This window comes from Rhinopithecus bieti, unplaced genomic scaffold (assembly GCF_001698545.2).
Source record: "Rhinopithecus bieti isolate Rb0 unplaced genomic scaffold, ASM169854v2 scaffold_6876, whole genome shotgun sequence".
Taxonomy (NCBI): Eukaryota; Metazoa; Chordata; class Mammalia; order Primates; family Cercopithecidae; genus Rhinopithecus; species Rhinopithecus bieti.
This window is the reverse complement of record NW_016805229.1, coordinates 1,081,638-1,105,415: the sequence shown is the minus strand read 5'-3', so window position 1 is coordinate 1,105,415 and position 23,778 is coordinate 1,081,638. Positions and strand designations below refer to the sequence as shown.

Genomic DNA, 23,778 nt, shown 5'->3' with positions numbered 1-23,778 from the left:
AAAAAAAAAAAAAACAAAAGGTCCCGAAAAGAACATCCTTCCGCCCTCACCACCCAGAAAGGGAGCTGCTGTTAGCTATGGCATCTTTTTCACCTGTCCTTCCTTCCTAGGCCTTTTCCCTTGACAAGATTGAGAGCATATCGACAGGTTTTCTCATCTCCTGCCACCTTTGATTTCTTAACCATGGGCCGTAGGCACCTCCCCAAGTTACAGAAATTGGTTGTCAGCACAGAGCAGCTGCCGAGAGAGTTCATCGTACAGACCCCACATTCCTTCTGGCTGTCCTCAGAGGCCGGATTTCTTCCTCTTTTGAGGATGAAGAGCTTTCTGTGCTGAGGCTAGGGGAGGAGGTTGGTGAGGCAGTCAGTGAATGCCGTTTTTGGTCAAAAATGAGGCGTTGACTGTAAAGCTGTGAGTCAAATTCTTCCCTCCGGGGAGGTTGGCCTGCTGGACCTCGCCCAAGCAGAGTTCCAGAACCTTCTTGAGTAAAGGCAGTGTTGGTAGAATAAACAGTGAGAGGGCTGGCAGCGGAATACACAGACTCAAGGTGGCACTTAACGTGGGTCAAGGGTAGAAACAGCACCTGGCTTGACAGCATCTGAAAACCAACACGTAGTAGTTGCACGAACTCAGTGACAGTCATTGAATTACAAGTTTCCTGTGTCTGCTTTAAAAAAAAAAGAGAGAAATAATCCTTACTACTTTGTAGCATTCTCCACCCTGGCCCCCAGCCTTCGTTTCCCTCTTCTTCCCTGCTTTGATTTCGTTGTGGCACTTATTGCTGCCTGGAGTAAATTATGGATCTACTTGTTCGTTTCTTGTTGATCTCTTCCTTTGGAATTTAAGATCTGAGGGTTTTGTTTTGTTTTGTTTTGGGAGTCTTGCTCTGTCGCCCAGGCTGGAGTGTAGTGGCGTGATCTCGGCGCACTGCAACCTCCACTTCCCGGGTTCAAGTGATTCTCCTGCCTCACCCTCCCAAGTAGCTGGGATTGCAGATGCATGCCACAATGCCCGGCTAATTTTTGTATTTTTAGTAGAGATGGCTTTTTGCCATGTTGGCCAGGCTGGTCTCGAACTCTGAACCTCAAGTGATCCAACTGCCTCAGCCTCCCAAAGTCCTGGGATTACAGGCATGAGCCATCGCACCTGGCTGCTCTGAGGGGTTTTTGATTGGCTCTCCATCCCCAGGACTAAGAAAAGAGCCTGACACATAGTTAGACACTCGATAAATGTGTTAAATAATTGAGTGGATGTATCTCACGCTAGCTGTTCAAGGCACGTCCTGCATAAGCAATGGGTAGGCCGGAGGGCTTTGGATGTTTACACAGCAGCATAAATACCTCAGACTAGGAGAAAACAGGAGTGGACCCCTCTCAGGTCTGCTTTAGAAACCAGCTTTCTCAGTCCTGGCTGTGAGAGGGGCCCCTCTGGCAATGGGAAGTGAGCACTGCTTCTTGAGTTGGCCATACAATTGTCAGTCTGTCCATCTGTCTGCCAGGTGTGTACAGAGTGCCTGCTGTGTGCCACAAGGCCACCTGGTACATGAGCCTCTGTGTGGAATGGTGCCCCCCACCTTGAGTTGTGCAGTGTGCATCCTGTGTAACTGCACTTGGCCACCTGCTGTGCCAGGTGCTGGTAATACAGTGATGGATAAGACCCACTTCATGCCCTTAAGAGCTCACAGTCTGATGGGAGAGACAAACACCAAACAATTAAGAGTATCACAGTGCTAAATGCAGTGATGGAGGAGTGCTTGAGGGCCTGGGAAATCCCAGAGAAGAAGCCCCCATCGCAGCCTGGGAGGGTCCAGGGTGATATCTGGGCTAAGTCACCTGCTCTTCTCCTCTTGGGTACATGTGCATCTGGCTGTGTATGAGGCCAGCCCCTCTCATAAGCAATGTCTGTCCTCAAAGGGGTTGGAGCTGATGCCCATGCCACCTCCCAGTGTCATTGCCTGGCCTGCCTACTCTTAATACTTTCTTTCCCTTTCCTGCTGTAAAAACAGGTGTGAAGACTGAAGGTTGGTCTGCATTATTTGTGTAGCTCTATTTATGGTTAAACACAGTTATGACTTTGGCCAGGCGTGGTGGCTCATGCCTGTATTCCTAGGACTTTGGGAGGCCAAGGCGGGTGTATCAGTGAGGTCAAGAGTCTGAGACCAGCCTGGCCAACATGGCAAAGTCCCGTCTCTACTAAAAATATAAAAATTAGCCGGGTGTGATGGCAGGCGCCTGTATCCCAGCTGCTTGGGAGGCTGAGGCTACAGAACTGCTTGAACCTGGGCAGCAGAGGTTGCAGTGAGCCGAGATCATGCCACTTCACTCCAGCCTGGGCTAAAGAGTGTTTCACTCCATCTTAAACAAACAAAAACCCAACACAATTATGACTTTGGAGAAAGGGGTTGGTCTTCGGCAGTGTGCTTGTCCCAGATCCACCCAGCACGTGTGGGATGGGGAAACTGAGGCACAAATGGAGCAGACCCTTCAGCCATTTTGCCCCTCCCCCTTTAGAAAAGACAGCCCCTTCTTTATTTAGTTAGGGGCTTAGGGTGGGAGTTTTGCTTTGCTTCTTAACAATATCTTGGGTCTTCTGAATTCTCAGGCAGCAAAGTGTTGGACGAGGAGGAAGCAGGTCAGTACTGCCTCGGTTAGAGTTGGCTCTGCTCATCGAATGAGGCCAGAGACGGGCCGAGACCATTGCTGCATGTCTGCGGAGGTGCCCTCGGATGTCTGGGTTTTCACCCCCCTGGTTGTTCATTGGTTCATTTAGCACACATTTACTGGGTACTTGGTACTTACTGCGTATCTGGCTTTGAGGCTGGCACTGGGGGATGCGGCCTGAGTCCCCAGATCCCTTTATTGTCACTGGTGACCTTGGCTAAACTTTACTGTTTCATGCGTCACGTTACCATGGCCAGCACGCCTCGAGGGGACCGTGCTTATGAAGTGCCTGGCACACAGTGGATAGATAATAAATGGCAACAGTTTGAGTGTGAGCTGCCACCCATGCATCCTGGGGCACAGTCAAGACACACATGGGCCCAGACAATGCAGCATGATCAGCGCCTGTTGGGGAACTGCAGCAGGTGGTGGTGGAGGGCCCTGAGGAGGGGTGTCACCTAGTGGAATTCCAGTGGCCAGAGTGGACCTGTCCCTCCTGCCTTCGGCAGTGTGTGACTGAGGGTCCCAGCCAAGGGCTTTTTTTAAAAAGCAACAGAAGCTGAATCTGGCCATCTTAAACAAAAAGGGTGTTTCCTGGAAGGATACCGGGTAACTCATGAATCAAAGGCAGAACCGAGCCAGTAGAACTCAGGAAATGGGGACTCTGGGACCAGACAGACTCTTCTAGGACAGATGAACTAACTGTCTTTGGTCCTTGTAGACCACTGATGATGGTTCAAGTCCTGGGAGAGGGGCTTTCATGGGGCAATCTTGGACGGTGTCCACCTTGGCTAGGGGAATCTGAGGCACCCTGACTGACAGGCCCACCAAGGCTGTAGGAAGAGGGAGAGCTGATTCCTTCAAAAGGCCAACAGGGGGCCAGGAGCAGTGGCTCACACCTGTGATCCCAGCAATCTGGAAGGCCAAGGTGGATGGATCACCTGAGGTCAGGAGTTTGAGACCAGCCTGGCCAACATGGTGAAACCCCATCTCTACTAGAAATACAAAAGAATTAGCCAGGCGCAGTGGTACATGCCTGTAATCCCAGTTTCCTGGGAGACCGAGGTGGTAGGATCAATTGAACCCAAGAGGCAAAGGTTGTAGTGAGCCAAGATCGCACCACTGCACTCCAGCCTGGGCGACAGAGAAGACCTTGTCTCAAGACAAGAAAAAAAAAACAAAGGCTGACAGGATGGTGGACTAACTGATGTTCAGATTCCTCCTCTTAGGGGCTCGGTCCTACCCCATGCAAAGTGAAATTTTCCAGCTGCGCAGTTCAACCTGTGGGCTAATTGGTGGGTTGAGAGGGTGAGACAGCCTTAGTAGGCCCCACTGCAACCTTAGCGAGCACTGCGTGCCTGCTGAAGCTCGCAACTGACCCTGGTGGCTGCACTCAGTGAGGAACAGGAGAAGTGAAGGCTGAGACGTACAGGAGGGTGGCCTGAGGCTGCTGGTAGGAGGAGGGGGCTCTCTTTGGCATGCAACCTCCAGATGGAGGTCCCTAGGAGTGTTCTGGAACATTCACATTCCTGCACAGAGAAAGATGGTTAAGGGCCTGGCCGGTTCCCAGTGTTACACATGTGTGTGAGAACTGGCCGCATGGGAAGTCCTGCTTGGTGTCACTCTTCCTTCCTGGGTGATGTGGCTATTTGTGCTTTGTTTGTTTGTTTTCTTAATTTAGTGTTTAGTTAGTTTAGACAAAACAAAACAGATGCTGACATTAAAGGGAATGTTTAAAGCAGAGGTTCTCAGTTCCTGGCTATGCCTGTAGTTCTCTGGAAAACGTGTTTAAGGGGTTGCCATCACTGAACACTCGCCGTGCCAACACTGAACACACGCATGAGGCCCTGCGTGCGATCTCGTTTCATCCCCTTGCAAATGAGGGTTGGGTCTGCTGCTGTTCCTGTTTTGCAGATGTGGAAGATGAGGCTCAGAGAGGTTTATCATTTCCCCAAGGCGTACAGCCAGGAAATGAGAGAGCACTTCCCACACATCAGTTAACGGAGCGTGCTCTAATTCAGAATCACCGCAGGGAGTGGGCTAGACACAAGGGCACCTGCTCATTTTTTAATTTTTTTTTTCTTTTATGAATGTTTGTTAGATTTTTTATTTTTATTTTATTTTTTATTTTTATTTTTGAGACAGAGTCTTGCTCTGTCACCCAGGCTGGAGTGCAGTGGCACGATCTGAGCTCACTGCAACCTCTGCCTCCTGGGTTCAAGCAATTCTAGTGCCTCAGCCTCCCAAGTAGCTGGGATTACAGGTGCGCACCACCACACCCAGCTAATTTTTGTATTTTTAGAATAGAGATGGGGTTTTTCCATGTTGTCCAGGCTGGTCTCAAACTCCTGGCCTCAAGTGATCTGCCTGCCTCGTCCTCAAAAGTGCTGGGATTACAGGTGTGAGCCACCGTGCCCGACCGCCACCTGCTCACTTACAAAGCCCCCTGTGACTCATTCACAACCAAGACTGAGAATCCCTGGCATGGAGCGCCTCCCTGAGTCCAGGAATGATCTGCAGCCCCCTCTTCCCTTCCAGGTGTGTCTGTGTCTCCAGGCGTAGCCGTTTCTGCGAGACTTTGCATTTTTTAGGTCTGCTTTTATTTGTGTCACCTGAGTATGTTCCCAGGGTCACCCTAGCATGTTCCCAGGGTCACCCTGACCGTGATGCTGGCTGCATATTTATCCCTTTTGTATCTTCTGTCCTGGTTCCTCTCCCACCTTTTCTGGGTCAGCCCTTTCATGCCTTACATTGTGCTGCTTTCTCTCCTGGCACCAAAGAATGAGGCAGTCAGTGCAGAGTAGGGGCAGTAGTCATCATCATCACTGAGTTATTGTGAACCGGGAAAGAGGTATGATCTGTTTTGACACAGCATGATGCCTGAGTGCCCTTGATAAATGTTGACTGTCATTGTCATTGTTGATGTTCTGGTGATGATTATTGATGCCAGGTGGATTCTTCCTGGGATCAGGGCAGATATCCAGCTGCCGTGTCCCTTGGTGTCCTTATCAATGTCCTTCCTGAGCCTGCAACCAAGGCATCTGCCAGGGCTGGGGTCTCATCTGAAGACTCAACCAGGGAAGGGTCCACTTTGAAGCTCACCTGGTTGTTGACAGAACTCGGTTCCCCAGTTGTTCAAATGTTAAATATTTTCTTTTTCTTTTTCTTTTTTTTTTTTTGAGACGGAGTCTTGCTCTGTCGCCCAGGCTGGAGTGCAGTGGCTGGATCTCAGCTCACTGCAAGCTCCACCTCCCGGGTTCCCGCCATTCTCCTGTCTCAGCCTCCCGAGTAGCTGGGACTACAGGCGCCCGCCACCTCGCCCAGCTAGTTTTTTGTATTTTTTATTAGAGACGGGGTTTCACCGTGTTAGCCAGGATGGTCTCGATCTCCTGACCTCGTGATCCGCCCGTCTCGGCCTCCCAAAGTGCTGGGATTACAGGCTTGAGCCACCGCGCCCGGCCTAAATATTTTCTTATTACTGTGGAGACAGCCACTGCCCCAGGTACCTTTTACCCTGAACTCTTGGGACCTCTCTGTGGTCTGGGAACTGAAGGGTTAACTCCTGGCACTACAGGGGTCTCTGGGCCTCTGCCTGTTGGCTGATGCCCTTGTCAAATTGGTTGTCTGTTTTGAGTATCACCTCTTCTTGCAGTGCTTGGGAATCAGGGGGCTATGCCCTTTCCCTCGTGTAGTTCCTTGCATCCTGGTCCTAGGAAGTGAGTTTAACACAGCAGAGCTACTGTTTTCTGGGCTGCGTTTTACCCATTGCTGCTGTCACAGGATGCTGGCTCAGGCCCAGGTCCCTCAGTGGATGGAGCTCTCTGCATAGTTGCGAAGCACTGTCCCTGCCCCGAGGGACTGAACTCCAGATACCACCTGCCCCACAACCAGACAGCCTGTCCGTGGCCTCTGCAGAGCAGGTCTCCTATTTCCCATCGTCCTGGCGGCCAGGTGCTCTGCTGTCTCCTCCCTGTACTGGCTGGTTTTTCTTGCCCTTGGTTTTAGCATCTGGCTTATTAACCCCACTTACCCCCTTTGTCTCTTTTCTGCCAGGGGTCACGGGCATCAGTGGTCCAGGGAAGGAAGCAAAGCAAATGGAGAATGGCATGCTGGTGACGGACAGTGCAGGGAAGCAACTGCAGAGGTAAGAGCGGGGAGGGTGGCCCCAACCCGAGGACCCTGGCCTGTCAGCAGGAGGACAAGTGGAGGGACAAAAGAAAGGCCTCGGCCCCCTGGGGTCCTGGAAGGCCTGGTCTTTCTGCCTCCCCTCCCAAATCCTCCAAAGACCTTGCTTTTCAGAGCACAGAGGCCCAAAGAAGGAATGTGGCACTCTTCTTGCCAGGTGGCACGAGTCACCCATGCCTCATGATTTAACCATCTGTCCATGCTTCTGACACTCATGTTCCCTACATGGTGTGGGTCTTTGCTCAGATCCCTTGGTGGGGCCTGGAAGGTTCAGGCTTTATGAAGCAGCATTCGATTTAAAACTGTCTCAAGGCCAGGTGTGGTGGCTCATGCTTGTAATCTCAGCATTTTGGGAGGTTGAGGCAGAAGGATCACTTGAGACCAGGAGTTTGAGACCACACTGGGCAACACAGCAAGACCCCATCTCTACAAAAAAGGAAGTATGCTTGTGTTTGATTATAGAGGGTTTCCTTAGATCCTCAGGGATTTATACCCTATGCAGTATGTTAACCATACTAGTTTTTAAAAATTGGCTAAGTTGGCCAGGCATGGTGGCTTACGCCTATAATCCCAGCACTTTGGGAGGCTGAGGTGGGCGGATCACCTGAGGACAGGAGTCCAAGACCAGTTTGGCCAACATGATGAAACCCTGTCTCTACTAAAGATAAAAAATTTAGCCATGCTTGGTGGTGCATGCCTGTAGTCTCAGCTACTCGGGAGGCTGAGGCATGAGAATCACTTGAACCCAGGAGGTGGAGGTTGCAGTGAGCCGAGATCGCACCATGGCACTGCAGCCTGGGTGACAGAATGAAACTCCGTCTCAAAAAACGAACACAAACACACAAAAAACCCCAGAAAACAGCAAACCAACAGCAACAACAAAAATTGACAAAGTCAGAAACTAAACATACCTGACCCCAGAGATTTGAGAAAGGATCGCGGACCTGCAGTTGCTATAGGGGTCAGGAGAGAGCAAAGACGGTGCGGCCTTGCACTGTGCCTGGAACAGACAAACACCTGGTAGATGTCCCTTTTGCCATTGTTATCATCTTACACAGCCTAAATTCTAGTGGGAGGCTCCAGACAGTGCATGAGTGTAGAAGGATATAAGATTTTCTGTCCAAGGTGTGTGACTTGTGAAGTACTATGTCATGAAGCAGGAAGCCCCAGCTCCTCATATGAATTCTAGATTCCATCCAGAGTTGGTTCTGATTCTTCCCTCTGCTCCTTGAAAACTCACTCTTGCTTTTGGATTTGAGGGCCGCTTCCACCTCACTTGGCCTTAACCAGAGACCGTTGCACAGATCTCATGGGTACGGAAAGGTTACCCACCCCCAGACCCTAGTTCAGAGAGGGGAGGTGCTGGAGGTTTATTCAGCCTTCAGGAAGTATTTTCAGGGAACACAGTTCTGGGGGTGCAGGGATGACTCACATGGGGCTCCTGACCTCAGGTAGCTTGTAATCTTGTGCAGGAGATAAGTAGGTAGAGGAAAGTATAGAAATTTCCATGGCCATGAGCCACAGCTGTGTTTTGCATGGCCTCCATAATTTCTTTCTTTCTTTCTTTTTTTTGACATGGAGTCTCCTTCTGTCACCCAGGCTAGAGTACAGTGTGCACTGGCACAATCTCAGCCACTGAACACTAAACTGGGGGCAGTGCAATCTGTGATCATCTCTGGGGGTCTGCATAAAGCTGATGACCCCGATGTGCAAAAGTGCTTTTTTTTTTTTTTTTTTTTTTAATTTGAGATAGAGTCTTACTCTGTTGCTGAGGCTGGAGTGCAGTGGCGCAATCATGGCTCACTGCAACTTCTGTCTCTGGGATTCAAGCGATTCTCCTGCCTCAGTGTCCTGAGTAGCTGGGACTACAGGCACGTGCCACCATGCCCGGCTACTTTTTGTATTTTTAGTAGAGACGGGGTTTCACCATGTTGGCCAGGCTAGTCTTGAACTCCTGGCCTCAAGTGATCTGCCCGCCTTGGCCTCCCAAAGTGCAGGGATTACAGGTGTGAGCCACTGCACCTGGCCGAATAGTACTTTCTGAGTAACACGCTTCCGTGAAGGAGCAGCCAGGGCAAGTTCCCTCCCCAACCCCCGCCACGTTTGTAAAACTAGAAAATTGAACTCGCTGGGTACTTTGCTCTGTGTTTTTCATCACGTGTTACATTTTGAATCTTTTCATGTTTGAAAATGATCTATGATGCGCCCTTTCTGTTTTATCTTTTATTGGTAGTTTGTTTGTTTGTTTGTTTGAGATCAATTAGAATTGATCTCAAAAAAAAAAAAAGAAAAGGCAAGCACGCACTTTTTGCATGTCAGCGGTCATGGGCGTTTTGCAGCCTCCCAGAGATCATCACAGATTGCGTTTCCCACAGGTCTCGTTCCTGCCTGAGACACTGCCTTTCTCTGGGGACCTGGAACCCCGGGGAACGACATGGTGGAGTGGGGTGCACATGTGCATGTGTTCATATATATGTTTACATGTGTGCATGTGGAAACACTCCGTCTGTTATGCCATGGTTCAGACCCACAATAGCAGCCCCAGCAGGGAGCCCTCCAACCCTGCCCGAGGCATCCGTGCAGTTGACACCCCTGTGCTTTGCTTCTCCAGACAGCTCAGCAGCTCCTCCTCCTATAGCGGGGACGTCAGCAGGCAACACAACAGCACCGCGGAACTGCAGAAAGATGGGGCCAAGAAGGAGGAAACGTGGAAGCTGATGGAGGCTGACAAGGCGCAGACAGGGCAGGTGAGATTCGCTCCTTAAATGATGATGGTGGCTGGAGTTTACAGAGCGCCCGCTGTGCACTGGCACTGTGCAAAGTGCCTTGTCTGTGTGCACTCACGTGTCCATCACAACACACCTCTGAAGGTACTGTTTACAGCACCAGAAACTGAGGCCGGAGAGGCTAAGTGACTGACCCAAGGTCACCGCTGGTCAGTGGCAGAACTGGGATTTGAACCCTGGCAGACTCCAGGGTTGGTACTTGTAGTCTCTGCTCTACTGACTGCCTGAGCAGCTCAGGGAGTCTCATTAGCTAGGGGCAAGCTGGATGCTTTAAATCAGGGCTTCCTGCAATGTGGGGTTCAGTTGTACATGAGATGGTTTCCGGTTGTGCACAGACACATTAAATGACAGATGAATATTTGTTTCATTTCTTTTTTTTTTTTTTTCTTTTTCTTTTTTTTGAGACGGAGTCTCACTCTGTCGCCATGGCTGGAGTGCAGTGGTGTGATCTCGGCTCACTACAACCTCCGCCTCCTGGGTTCAAGCAATTTTCCTGCCTCAGCCTCCTGAGTAGCTGGGATTATAAACACTCGCTACCCCGCCCAGCTAATTTTTGTGTTTTTAGTAGGGACAGGGTTTCACCATATTGGTCCGGCCGGCCTTGAACTCCTGACCTCAGGTGATCCACCCACCTTGGCCTCCCCAAGTGCTGGGATTAGAGGCGTGAGCACTGCACCCTGCTTATTTTTCATTTCTCATTTGGTCCTAATGACTACGTCCCTGAGAAAGTCTCAGTTGGGTCCTACCCTGCCTTCAGTACCTAACAACCACTAGCCTCTCTTTGTAACAAGGAGACCGGGTTTTGAGCTCCTCTTTTATTGTTTTTAAAGATCGTCTATTTTGGGCAAATGTTAATAATTCTCCATTTGTGGTGGTGGTGCTCCAGTTTATTTTTAAAAATAAATGTGGTTATGTTTAAAAAACAAAACAACAACAACAAAAAAAACACACAGGGAATTGAATTTTAAAGTAGGTAAAACATAAGCATGCAGATAAAGAAAACAGAAAACCCATGAAAGGTGGTAGTGGGGAGTGAGATTGGGGCACCTTTTCTTAGATCCACCCAGATGTGTCCAGAACTTCCCAGGACTCTCTGTTCCTGGCTTCTTAACTTGTCATCACAGTCAGGACCATAACAAGGGGCAGAGGTGACTGTGGTGTCCCCTCCCACCTTACCCTTAGGGACCTTCCAGGAAGCCAAAGAAATTACCCCAAATCACAGGACATGGGAAGGAAGGGCCAGAGATGCCAGGCCCATTTAATCCTCACTTAACTCCGATTTTATATTCAGGGAACACCAAAGCCAGGGGGCCTGTAACTTGTCAAAGTTGGACCAAGAGTGGAGCCAGGCACAACACGCTCATCATTTCTTTGTTTTTTTTTTAATTTGAGACGCTGGAGTGCCATGACGCAATCTGAGCTCACTGCAACCTCCGCCTCCCGGGTTCAAGTGATGCTCCTGCCGCAGCCTCCCTAGTAACTGGGACTACAGGCATGCGCCACTATGCCCAGCTAATTTTTGTATTTTTGGTAGAGATGGGGTTTCACTATGTTGGCCAGGCTGGTCTCAAACTTCTGACCTCGTGATCCACCCGCCTCAGCCTCCCAAAATGCTGGTGCTGGGATTACAGGCGTGAGCCACTGTGCCTGGCCTTTTTTTTTGTTTTTTTAATTTGTTTTCTTTTTTTTTTTTTCTGAGACAGGGTCTGACTCTGTCACCCAGGATGGAGTGCAGTGGCACAATCATGGCTCACCGCAGCCTCCACTTCCCAGATTGAAGTGATTCTCCCACCTCAGCCTCCCAAGTAGCTGGGACTACATATGTGCACCACCACGCTTGACTCATTTTCTTTATTTTTTGTAGAGATGAGGTTTCACCCTGTTGCCCAGGCTGGTCTTGAACTCCTGGGCTCAAGTGACTTGCCTGCTTCCCAAAGTACTGGGATTACAGATGTGAGCCACCACACCTGGCCACACACTTGTCATTTGTGACCCCTGAGCCCACCACATTTCACTGCTCATGAGAAAGAGGTTCCCGAACTCTGCAGGCTTATTTCAGGGACGGCAGCAGCTTGGCTGCATATGATGAGTGGTGAGGTAAACACGTTCTTAATTATGACCTGTCTCCTCACCCACATATTTCATTTTCCAGAATGGAAACTTGAAAACTCAAAAGGAAGCAATCAGTTAGACACCAGACCTGTTATCTTTCATCTGACCGTAGGGTCAGATGATTTTTGTTTTTTTTTTCTGGTGGGGGGCAGGGCCTCACTGTGTCGCTCGGGCTGGGGTGCAGTGGTGTGACCAGTGCTGACTGCAGCCTTAAGCTTCTGGGTTCACGAGATCCTCCTAGGTCAGCTTCCTGAGTACCTGGGACTATAGGCGTGGACCACCACACGTAGCTAATTTTAAAATTTTTTGTGGAGACAGGCTCCTACTGTGTTTCCCAGCCTGGTCTCGAACTTCTGGGCTCAAGTGATTCTCCTGCCTTGGCCTCCCAAAGTGCTGGCATTATAGGTGTGAGCCACCGCGCCCAGTTTCCAGATGATTTTTACGACCCAAAATTCAGCATGAAAAGCTTGAAATGACAGCACAGACATGGGTAAAGATCGCTGGAATTTCTTGAAACCAAGCCAGGTGGTTTAGGCAAGGGCTGGCCTAAAGCAGAGTGCCCTGTCTGTCATGTCAGGAGGCTAGACTGATTTGTTTAGACCCGTGCTGGGCACCACAGGGAATGTAGGAGGGAAAGAAACTCCCACATTTGCCTTCCGGAGCAAGCTGGGCACTGGGAAGATGGGTGAGACGATGTTCTGTGCTCAGAGGGGAAGGAACTGGGGGAGACTGGCCCAGTTGTGGTGTGGAGGTGACACTTGGCCTTGGTTGCCAGGCAACATGTCACACATTGCTTAAAGCTCATTGGTGGCTTCTGCTTTCTGTCAGTCTTGGCATGAAAGTTGGAATCATGACCCGAGTCTCCCATGCCATGTGTGGTCTGACTGCAACCGGTTTCTTCAACCTCTTGTTTGTTGCTGCTCCATGATCTCCTGGCTCCAGCCACCAGTGCCTTCTCTCAGTTCCCCAGATGTGCTGTGTTCCCTCCTACCTCAGGGCTTTGCATGTGCTGGTTCCGTTTTCAGATGGTTTAACTCCTTTTTTTTTTTTTTTCCTGGAGGCAGTGTCTCCCTCTGTCACCCAGGCTGGTGTGCAGTGCCGCAATTTTGGCTCACTGCAACCTCCGCCTCCTGGGTTCAAACGACTGTTGTGCCTTAGCCTTCTCCTGAGTAACTGGGACTGCAGGCACGTGCCCCATGCCTGACCAATTTTTATGTTTTTTGTAGAGACAAGGTTTCCTCATGTTAGCCAGGCTGGTCTCAGACTCCTGACCTCAGGTGATCCACCGGCCTCAGCCTTCCAAAGTGCTGGGATTACAGGCATGAGCCACCTTGCCCAGCTAATACCCTTTATTGTTTTTATTTTTTCGAGACAGAGTCTCTCTGTGTCGCCCAGGCTGGAGTGCCGTGGCTCAATCTCGGCTCACTGCAACCTCCGCCTCCCAAGCTCAAGCGATTCTCCTGCCTCAGCCTCCCGAGTGTACATGTGCCTGCCAATAGGCCCGGCTAGTTTTTGTATTTTAGTAGGGGAGGGATTTCGTCATGTTGGCCAGGCTGGTCTCAAACTCCTGACCTCAGGTGATCCACCTGCCTCGGCCTCCAGAAGTGCTGGGATTACAGGCGTGAGCCACTGCACCTGGCCTTGGTTTAACTCTTCGATGTCACTTCCTTGAAGAAACCTCCCCCCATACCTCTCTAGACGGCATTAGGTCAGGATGTCCAATTTTATACTCACGTGGAATTGTGCGCCGTTTACGGCCCTTCTCAGTGATGATGCATTTATATGGGATGATTTGATGGGAGCCTATCTCACCACGCGACTGGAAGCTCCATGTGTGAGGGCAGAGACCCTATTTTTTTTTTTTTTTTTTTTCTTTTGAGCTGGAGTCTCACTCTGTCACTCCGGCTGGAATGCAGTGGGGCAATCTTGGCTCACTGATGCAACCTCTGCCTCCTGGGTTCAAGCAATTCTCCTGCCTCAGCCTCCCAATTAGCTGGGATGACAGGTGCCCACCACCACACCCGGCTAATTTTTTATATTTTCAGTAGAGGCGGGGTTTTGCCATATTGGCCAGACTGGTCTCAAACTCTCTACCTCAGTTGATCTGCCCCCCTCAGCCTCCCAAAGTGTTGGGATTACACGTGTGAGCCAGGGCGCCTGGCCCTCGACTTTGTTTACTGCTGACTTTGTCAAATAGCTAAAGGGGAGGGTGTTCTAGGTAGGAGCAAAGACAGGCAGCTGGGGGACACAGTGCTGGTGAAGTCCCTGACCTTGTGGGGCTGGGGCTGGGTGCGTGCATGTGCTAAGTTGCCTTATCTCCCATGGTCTCCAGGTCAAACTTTCCGTGTACTGGGACTACATGAAGGCCATCGGACTCTTCATCTCCTTTCTCAGCATCTTCCTTTTCATATGTAACCATGTGGCCGCGCTGTCTTCCAACTATTGGCTCAGCCTCTGGACTGATGACCCCATAGTCAACGGGACCCAGGAGCACACGAAGGTCCGGCTGAGCGTCTATGGAGCCCTGGGCATTTCGCAAGGTGAGTGCCACTGTCTCCCACCCTGCCCGATTTGGGCCCCTGTTGTGGCTTTGTCTAATTACAGAAATGGATCCTTAGAGTCCTCAGGGTTTTGTGCGACCCCAAACCAAGCCAAACCCAAAGGAACAGTAGCTGTCAGCCAGTAGACACTCATACATTTTAGAGTCAGTGTTTGAGTGCTTTGTTCATATGGGCCTTGGTGGTAGATGGGAGGAGTGCTCCAGTGTGCCCATTTTACAGATGAGGACAGTTGAGAACAGAGGCCACTGGAAGCACTGTGGGTTGGGAAGGACCCCCTTGATCCTATTTGCTTTGTAAGGGTGACAGAGCTTCTGTGAGGTCTCATTTGTGGACTTTTGCCTGTTGAGCGAGGGCAGAAATTGGCTCATACTAGTAATTCCCAATTATGGGCACTGTTGTCCCCCAGGGATGTTTGACAATATCTGAAGATGCTTTTGGTTGTCACAAGATTGAGAAACCCTGCTGTTGGCCAGGCATGGTGGCTCACACCTGTAATCCCACACTTTGGGAGGCTGAAGTCAGAGGATTGCTTGAGGCCAGATGTTTGAGACCAGCCTGGGCAACATAGTGAGACCCTGTCTCTAGAAAAAATAGATAAGTAAAAAAATAGGTAAATAAAATAAACTACAGGTGCACGTGGTGGTATGTGTCTGTAGTCTCAGCTACTTGGGCAGCTGAGGTCGGAAGATTGCTTGAGCCCAGGAGTTTGAGCCTACAGTTCGACCTGTGATTGCACCACTGCACTCCAGCCTGGGTGACAGAGCAAGACCCTGTCTCAAAAAACAAACAAACAAAAAACCCTGCTCTATACAGGTCTGTGTGGTTCTATGGGAGTCCTCAAATGCAGCAGCGTTGGTAATAACAGCTGGCATTTACGGAGCATTTACTCGGTGCTTGGCTGTGTTCTAAACACTTCCATGTGTTGTAACTTATTTTATCCCTGCAGCAGTCCTGTGAGGTAGGAGTTAATATTTCCCCCATTTTGGAGACACAGAAATTGAGGCCCAGAGAGGTTGAGTGAGTTGCCAAAAGCCACACAGCTAATACATGGCAGCATTGGCATTGAACAAGGCAGTCTGGCTCAGGAGCTCACGCTGTTATCCACTGTGCTATGCAGTATGTGAGCTATGTTTGCAAATACACATGAATGGTCCATATGATATATTCACAGTAAATGGATAGTCTTGACACATTTGAGCACTTCCTGTATGCCAGGCACATTGCCAGATGGGGACTTTACATTTCACAGTGCTCTGAGGTTAGCGTCATTGTCCGATTGTACAGATGAGGAAACTGAGATTCAGTGACCTATAGGAGGTCTCATAGCTGGTAAGTGGCAGAGATGGGATTTGGCAGCATTGGCTACAGAGCCTGTCACTTGAGCCCCTGCCTATTGGGTGTCTTCCTATAAAGAGGCCGAGACAGAAGCCTCTGTTGCTGCTCTGGAACGCGCACTGGCCTCCTGTGCGTTGTTTGAGAGAACCACCAGTGTCTCAGGATCTCCAGGAGGCGGCTTTGGGAAGACCTGCTGATAGCAGAGCACACATGGATTCCTTGACTCTCTCAATCCCTACCCTCCCCTTTCCTTGCCATTAGTGGAAAGGACTGTGGCCTACAAATTATAATTGAGGGAAGATAGAGAACAGAGAGGCTGTGGTATTACCTGAACTCACACAGCAACAATGTCTGTTCCAGAGCTGTGCTGTCTGATGCAGTAGTTGCAAGACACAGGTGGCTATTTTAATTTCAATTGTTAAAATTAAATAAAGGCCAGGGGCAATAACTCACGCCTGTAATCCCAGCACTTTGGAATGCCAAGGCGGGTGGATCGCATAGTCCAGGGGTTCAAGACCAGCCTGGGCAACATGGCAAAACCCTGTCTCTACAAAAGTACAAAAATTTGCTGGGCATGGTGGCCCATGCCTGTAGTCCCTGCTACTCGGGAGGCTGAGGTGGGAGGATTGCTTGAGCCCAGGAGGTCGAGGCTTCTGTGAGCCATGATCACAGCCCTGCACTCCACCCTGGGTGACAGGATTAGAGAGACCCCCTCTCAAAAGAAAAATAAAAGTAAAGATTTATTCAATGAGACTAGACAGGTTTCAAGTGCTCAGTAGCCATCATTTCCATCATTTCAGAAAATCATCTTAGATAACACTGTTCAAAAGCAGCGATCCCCAGCCTTTTTTGGCACTAGGGACTGGTTTCATGGAAAGGGTAGGGGATGATTTCGGGATGAAACTGTTCTACCTTAGATCATCAGGCATTACTTAGATTATCATAAGAAGCCCACAACCTAGGTCCCTTGAATGCGCAGGTCACAGTAGGGTTTGCGCTACTAGGAGGATCTAATGCCACCACTGAGCTCACAGGAGACAGAGCTCAGGTGGTGATACCAGCTCACTTGCCCACCACTCGCCTCCTGCTGTGGGGCCTGGTTCCTGACAGGTCATGGACTGCTGCCAATCTGTGGCCCCAGGGTTGGGAACCCCTGGTCTAGAGGAATATGGCGTGTGGATTAAGAGCAGGCTGTCTGGATTAATATCCCACTTCTGCTTCTGATAGGCACAGTATACTAAGGGCAAAGGCATTCACCTATCTGGACTTCAGTTTTCTTATCTGTAAATTGGGTAGTCATAGAAGTTATTCGGAGTCATCATAAAAATTAGTTACATGTAAAACCCAGCACAGTGCATAGCACATAGGCAGTACCCTCTGAATAATAGCCACTACCACCACCACCACCATCATCATTATTATTATTTTTATTTATTTATTTATTTATTTATTTATTTATTTATTTATTTTTGAGATGGAGTCTCACTGTGTCGCCCATGTTGGAGTGGAGTGACGCAGTCTCGGGTCACTGCAACCTCCACCTCCTAGATTCAAGCGATTCCCTTGCCTCATCCTCCTGTGTAGCTGGGATTACAGGCGCCTGCCACCATGCCTGGTTAATTTTTGTATTTTTAGTAGAGATGGGGTTTCACTGTTTCAGCCAGGTTGGTCTCAATCTCTTGACCTCAAGTGATCCACCCGCCTTGGCCTCCCAAAGTGCTGGGATTACAGGTGTGAGCCACCATGCGTGGTTCCTCATTATTATCATTGTTAGAAGTTGGGAGTCCAGGCCTGCCTTGTCCGCATGGCCGCTCCTCCCTGCAGTGCCTGGTCAGCTCCCCCTCCGCATTGTGGAGTTTAACTCCAAGTGTCTGCAGGGATCGCCGTGTTTGGCTACTCCATGGCCGTGTCCATCGGGGGCATCTTAGCTTCCCGCTATCTGCACATGGACCTGCTGCACAGCATCCTCCGGTCACCCATGAGCTTCTTTGAGCGGACGCCCAGTGGGAACCTGGTGAATCGCTTCTCCAAGGAGCTGGACACGGTGGACTCCATGATCCCGGAGGTCATCAAGATGTTCATGGGTTCACTGTTCAACGTCATCGGTGCCTGCATCGTTATCCTGCTGGCCACGCCCATCGCCGCGATCATCATCCCGCCCCTCGGCCTCATCTACTTCTTCGTCCAGGTAAGGGGTGAAGTCTTAGTGTTCAGGACAAGCCCTACTGTGCCTTATACACCAGTGTTACCTAAAGCCTCGTTTTATCTCACCGTGTCCTCAGTGTGGTGCTTTTGAAGCATGTACATTTGTTTTTGTCAGTTTTGAATACCTAAATTGTTTTTTTGCTCACAATAACAAAATGCACTTTTTTCCTAAGTTTTATTTTCCACCTGTCAGTTCAAAAGGAAACAAAACCTATCGCTATAAAGATAACTTCATTATTAAAATTTCTTTTTTTTTTTTTTTTTGAGACAGAGTCTTGCTCTGTCTCCCAGGCTGGAGTGCAGTGGCACAATCTTGGCTTACTGCAACCTCCACCTCCCAGTTCAAGTGATTCCCCTGCTTCAGCCTCCCGAGTTAACAGGCGCGCACCACCACGGCCGGGTAATTTTTGTATTTTTGGTAGAGACGGGCTTTCACCTATGTTGGCCAGGCTGGTCTCAAACTCCTGACCTCAGGTGATCTGCCCACGTCGACCTCCCAAAGTGTTGGGATTACAGGTGTGAGCCATGCGCCCAGCCTAAAATTTCTTCAAGTATAAAATTCTTTAGTTCCGGCCGGGCGCGGTGGCTCAAGCCTGTAATCCCAGCACTTTGGGAGGCCGAGACAGGCGGATCACAAGGTCAGGAGATCGAGACCATGCTGGCTAACACGGTGAAACCCCGTCTCTACTAAAAATACAAAAAAGTAGCCGGGCGAGGTGGTGGTGCCTGTAGTCCCAGCTACTCGGGAGGCTGAGGCAGGAGAATGGCGTGAACCCGGGAGGCGGAGCTTGCAGTGAGCTGAGATCTGGCCACTGCACTCCAGCCTGGGTGACAGAGCGAGACTCCGTCTCAAAAAAAAACAAAAACAAAAACAAAACAAAACAAAAAATTCTTTAGTTCCTAAGCCTCCTGCAGGAGACAGGAACTAAAGAAAAAACATGAATAATAGCAGCTTAAATAAGACAGATGTTTCTTTTTCTCTGTCATAATAGAAATTTAGAGGTAGGCTGTTCAGGGCTGGTATGGCAGCTTCATGAGTTAAATATCCCAGATACCTGCTTTTATTTAAACATTTTAATAATCTTACCATATTTATACAAGCCTTCCATTCTTAAGTTGGCCTCATGGTCCAAGGTTGCTGCTGGAGCTCCAGCCATTATATCTATATTTCAATCAGCAAGACCAAGGAAGGGAAAGTAGGGCAAGGGAGCATATGGGTGCTGAATCAGCACTACTCCCTTATCTGCAGGCCAGCACTACTCCCTTATCTGCAGGCACACATTCTAAGACCCCTCCTAATGGATGCCTGAAACCGCAGATAGTATTGAATTCTACATATACTGTTTTTTTTCTGTACATACATGCCTATGATAAAGTTTCATTTGTAAATTTGGCATAATAAAAGATTAATAGCAGTAATTTATAATAAAATAGAACAATGATAACAATATGCCAGTATCACTACTCCTGCACTTTAGAGGCGTTATTTTTATTATTATTATTATTTTTTTGAGACAGAGTCTAGCTCTGTCCTCCAGGCTGGAGTGCAGTGATGGAATCTTGGCTCACTGCAACATCTACCTCCCATGTTCAAGCGATTCTCTTGCCTCAGCCTCCCAAGTAGCTGGGATTACAAGCATGCACCACGCCCAGCTAGTTTTTGTATTTTTAGTAGAGACGAGGTTTCACCATGTTGGCTAGGCTTGTCTCAAATTCCTGACCCCAAGTGAGCCACCCGTCTCAGCCTCCCAAAGTGCTGGGATTACAGGCATGAGCCACTGCGCCCAGCCAGGAGCATTACTGAGTAAATTCGGGTTACTTACACATAAGCACTACAGTACCATGGCAGTCAGTCTGATAACCGATATGGCTGTTAAGTGACTAAACTGGCAGGGAGGGTCTGCAGCGTGGATCTGCTGGACAAAGGGATGATTCACGCCCCAGATGGGACTGGGGGAGATTTCATCGCACTCCTCAGAAGGGTGCACAATTTAAAACTTATACATTATTTATTTCTGAAATTTTTCATTTATTTCATTTCATTTATTTATTTCATTTCATTTACTGTTTTTCTGTCTCAGTTGACCATGGATAACCAAAACCATGTGTATTAGTTTGCCCTCATGCTGCTATGAAGAAATAATACTGGGTAATTTATTGAGGAAGGAGATGTAATTGACTCACAGTTCCGCACGGCTGAGGAGGCCATGGCAGAAGGAGAAGCAAACATGTCCTCCTTCACATGGCGGCAGGAAGAAGAATGAGGGTGCCATGAAGTCAGGGAGCTCCCTTTTAAAACCATTAGATCTTGTGAGAATTAACTCACTATCATGAGAACAGGTCGGGGGAAACTGCCCCTATGATTCAGTTATCTCCAGCTGGTCCCTCCGATGACACATGGGGATTAACGGAACTACAATTCAGGATGAGGTGTGGATGGGGACACAGCCAAACCATATAGCCGTGGAAAGTGAAACCTTGGATCAGAGGGACACCTGTACATCTAATTGTCCAGAACTTAGTCATGGGACCACCTCTATTCACAAGGGACCCTGGGAAGTGCTGTGTTTCAGCTGGGCACACAGCACTTCCCAACAAGAAGTTTCTGTTGGGCCTGGGCATGGTGGCTCATGCCTGTAGTTCTAGCCCTTTGGGAGGCTGAGGCAGGTGGATCACCTGAAGTCAGGAGTTCGAGACCAGCCTGACCAATATGGTGAAACCCTGTCTCTACTAAAAATACAAAAATTAGCCAGGTGTGATGGCATGTGCCTGTAATCCCAGCTACTCGGAAGGCTGAGACAGGAGATTGCTTGAACTCGGGAGGCGGAGGTTGCAGTGAACCAAGATTGCGCCACTGCACTCCATCCTGGGTGACAGAGCGAGACTCTGTCTCAGAAAATAAAGAAGTTTCTGTTGGGAAGGAAGGAGAAATTGTGTAGGCAGTCAGTCGTCTCTGCTGCATCCCTTCTGCAGAAATGGTTATATGTTCTTTGTTCTTTAAACACGTGTGGTTTCTTAGCATATCGCAGGATAGATCATGTTTTCAATTGACAGGTGGAGCATCTTGCTAAGTGGGAGAGCTGAGAGTGCAACCTCAAGTCTGTCCAGTTCCAAAACTGTGCCGTTACTTACCCCTAAAGGATTAACTGCAGCACAGTTGCCAGTAGGGATGGGTTGTTTAGATGGGAGTGTTCTAGCTGCAAAGCAAAACAAGAGTAAGAAACCATGAGGTATGGCATATCTCAAACCATGCTGTACAGCTGTTCAGGTGACATCCAGGGGGCCTTGGTTCAGTCATCCGGCCCTTGCGCCCCACCGCACTGTGGCCTATTGATTGAAGAGAACAAACAGTGATGGAATCAGAGAGTAGGTCGAGTTCCCGGAGTCTCATTATATCCCCTTGAAATTGGTGCCAGCATTTTTTTTTTTTTTTTTTTGCATTTACTAAAAATGTTATCTATGTTCATACGCCAGCTGGAAAATTTCCTGAAAGACTTAAAAAGAAGACTCCAAAACCAGGCCAAATGCAGTGTTGAGGGCAACTTAAATGTCTGCCAATAGCAGGACCTTGGGGACACCGTGGAGTGATGTGGCTTTGAGCAGGGGTACACCATGGAGCGATGTGGCTTTGAGCAGGGGTACACAGTGGAACAATGTGGCTTTGAGCAGGGATAATTAGAAGACACAGCTGTTGGAACACCAAGGATTTTATTTTTCAACAACAAAGGAAATGATTTCAGCAAAGGACCAAGTTGTATGTGCGCTGTCATCACTGAGATAAAATGCATAATGTGTGTGGGCAGGACTGGAAGGGAGGTGGATACATGAAAACATTGTCTTTTTAAGGGTCAAGATTATAGGATAGTAAATTTTTTAATGGCTTTTGGCTAAACATGCATTTATCCTCTCACCAGGCAGTCTCATTCTTAAGTGTATATGGAAAAAAAGAAAAAAGCAAAGGCAGTGCTTAGAATGTTCTCAGCATCTTGACTCATAATCGCCCCAAACTGGAAACAGCTCCAATGTCCATTAACAGGACTGTGGAGAAATAAATTGTGATATAATTATACAATCTATGGCCGAGTAGTAAAAAGGAATGGAATGCGAATACACACAATTTGGGTTTATCTCACAGATAATTATAGTGATCAAAAGAAGCCAGACACAAAAGAGGAGGTACATTGAGATATCGTTTACATGAAGTTCGGTCGGGTGCGGTGGCTTACGCCTTCTAATCCCAGCACTTTGGGAGGCCGAGGCGGGAAGATTGCTTGGGCTCCGGAGTTCGAGACCAGCCTGGGCAAAATGGGAAAACCTGATCTCTACCGAAAATACAAAACTTAGCTGGGTGTGGTGGCATGCACCTGTAGTCCCACCTACTTGGGAGGCTGAGGTGGAAGGGTCACTTGAGCCTGGGAGGCGAAGGTTGCAGTGAGCTGACGTTGTGCCACTGCACGTCAGCCTTGGTGACAGAGCAAGTTGTCTCAAAAAAACATCAGATCGGCAGGGCAGGTGGATCACCTGAGGCCAGGAGTTTGAGACCAGCCTGGCCAACATGGTGAAACTCCGTCTCTACTAAAAATACAAAAATTAGCCAGGTGCGGTGGTGGATGCCTGCAATCCCAGCTACTCAGGAGGCTGAGGCAGGAGAATTGCTTGAACCTGGGAGGCAGAGGTTGCAATGAGCCGAGATTATGCCAGTGCATTCCAGCCTGGGTGACACAGCAAGACTCTGTCTTAAAAACTAAAAAAAAAATCAGATCATTCCTGAACAAATATTCATCTCAGGTTAGATTTTTCCAGTAAATAAGGTTCAGAGGCAGCGGCAAGTGGAGGAAATTGAACAGGTAATACCCTTTAGAGCGATTTGCATCTGGACTGTTCAGAAGGCAAGCCAATGAGAGAGGAAGGAGTTGTGGTCCAGGGTAAGATGGGGCAGAACCACCTGGGCCTTCAGCCGTGCAGAGGGGTCTGAATTTCATGGGAGGCGTTGGGAACAGCTGGAGAAGAAATTATATCTGATCCATATTCCAGGAATTGGCAGAACAGCTATTCTGAGACTGCATGGGGTTGTGTGGTGCCTGGGTTTACTTACAGAGCTTCTGGGGCCCCAGGAGGCTCTCCATCTGTGGTTCCAATTAACGCCTGTGTCGCCACCCAGAAAGAAGCTGCCAACCACAGAGGCCTCGTAAAAGCCACCTGCTGCTGTTGATGCTCTCTTGGACTCTGCCCCAAAGCAGCCCAGTACACCTGGCACAGGGCAGGACGCAGGGAGGCTGAGTTCCTAGCAACCCTGTATTGGTTTTCCCAGCTCTGCTGTCGATAAGCAATTGTAGGTACCTTTTGGAATTGGGAACCCTGAGCTCACCAGTTCCTTTTGCATAGATGAGAAAACCTAGTCTAAGAGAGTGCAGTGTCCTCAAATGGCTGGTGCAGCCTGTGATCCACAGCTCCGCAAAGTTTCCAGAGGGTGGTTGGCTTTTGTTCTGAATCTAATGAGACTTAGCGGGCGGCTCTTGGTGCCTGGCACTGGCTGAATGCCCAGGTTGGGGCAGGCAGAGCAGATGAGGCATCTCCCGGCGAGGGTGGGTGGAGCTGCTTATGAAACGTATCATCGTAGCCCAGGAGCTGGGACACTGACGCTTGGAGATGGTGCTCATGTTGGAGGATGGGAAAGGCTTCCCTAGGAAGTGACATTTGTGCTGCCATCTGCTGGGTGATGAGGAATGGCCTGGATGGGACAGGAATGGTGGTAGAGACAGGGCCTGTGTACAGGAAAGGAAGGGGAGAGTTACAGGACAAGATGAGTTGAGGGAAGTGTGGTTGGCAACTCTTAAGAGCACCCGGAGGCCATCGAAGGAGGAGGGTGACGAGATTGACCTTATTTTCATGGGCATCTCAGCTGGGCTGAGTGTGCCGGAACCGGCCATTGCA

At 49.2% G+C, this 23,778-nt stretch overlaps 1 protein-coding gene across 3 annotated transcripts in view; it reads left to right on the top strand.

The window, feature by feature from the left end:
* The window catches only part of ABCC1 (ATP binding cassette subfamily C member 1 (ABCC1 blood group)), a 195,477-nt gene that overhangs the window by 149,228 nt on the left and 22,471 nt on the right, over positions 1-23,778 (top strand). For all 3 annotated transcript variants that reach the window (XM_017871711.1, XM_017871712.1, XM_017871713.1), the window contains 4 exons: positions 6,714-6,804; positions 9,457-9,592; positions 14,076-14,283; positions 17,517-17,827. In XM_017871711.1, coding sequence (XP_017727200.1) covers positions 6,714-6,804; positions 9,457-9,592; positions 14,076-14,283; positions 17,517-17,827 — 746 coding nt within the window. The remainder of the gene's footprint in view (positions 1-6,713; positions 6,805-9,456; positions 9,593-14,075; positions 14,284-17,516; positions 17,828-23,778) is intronic.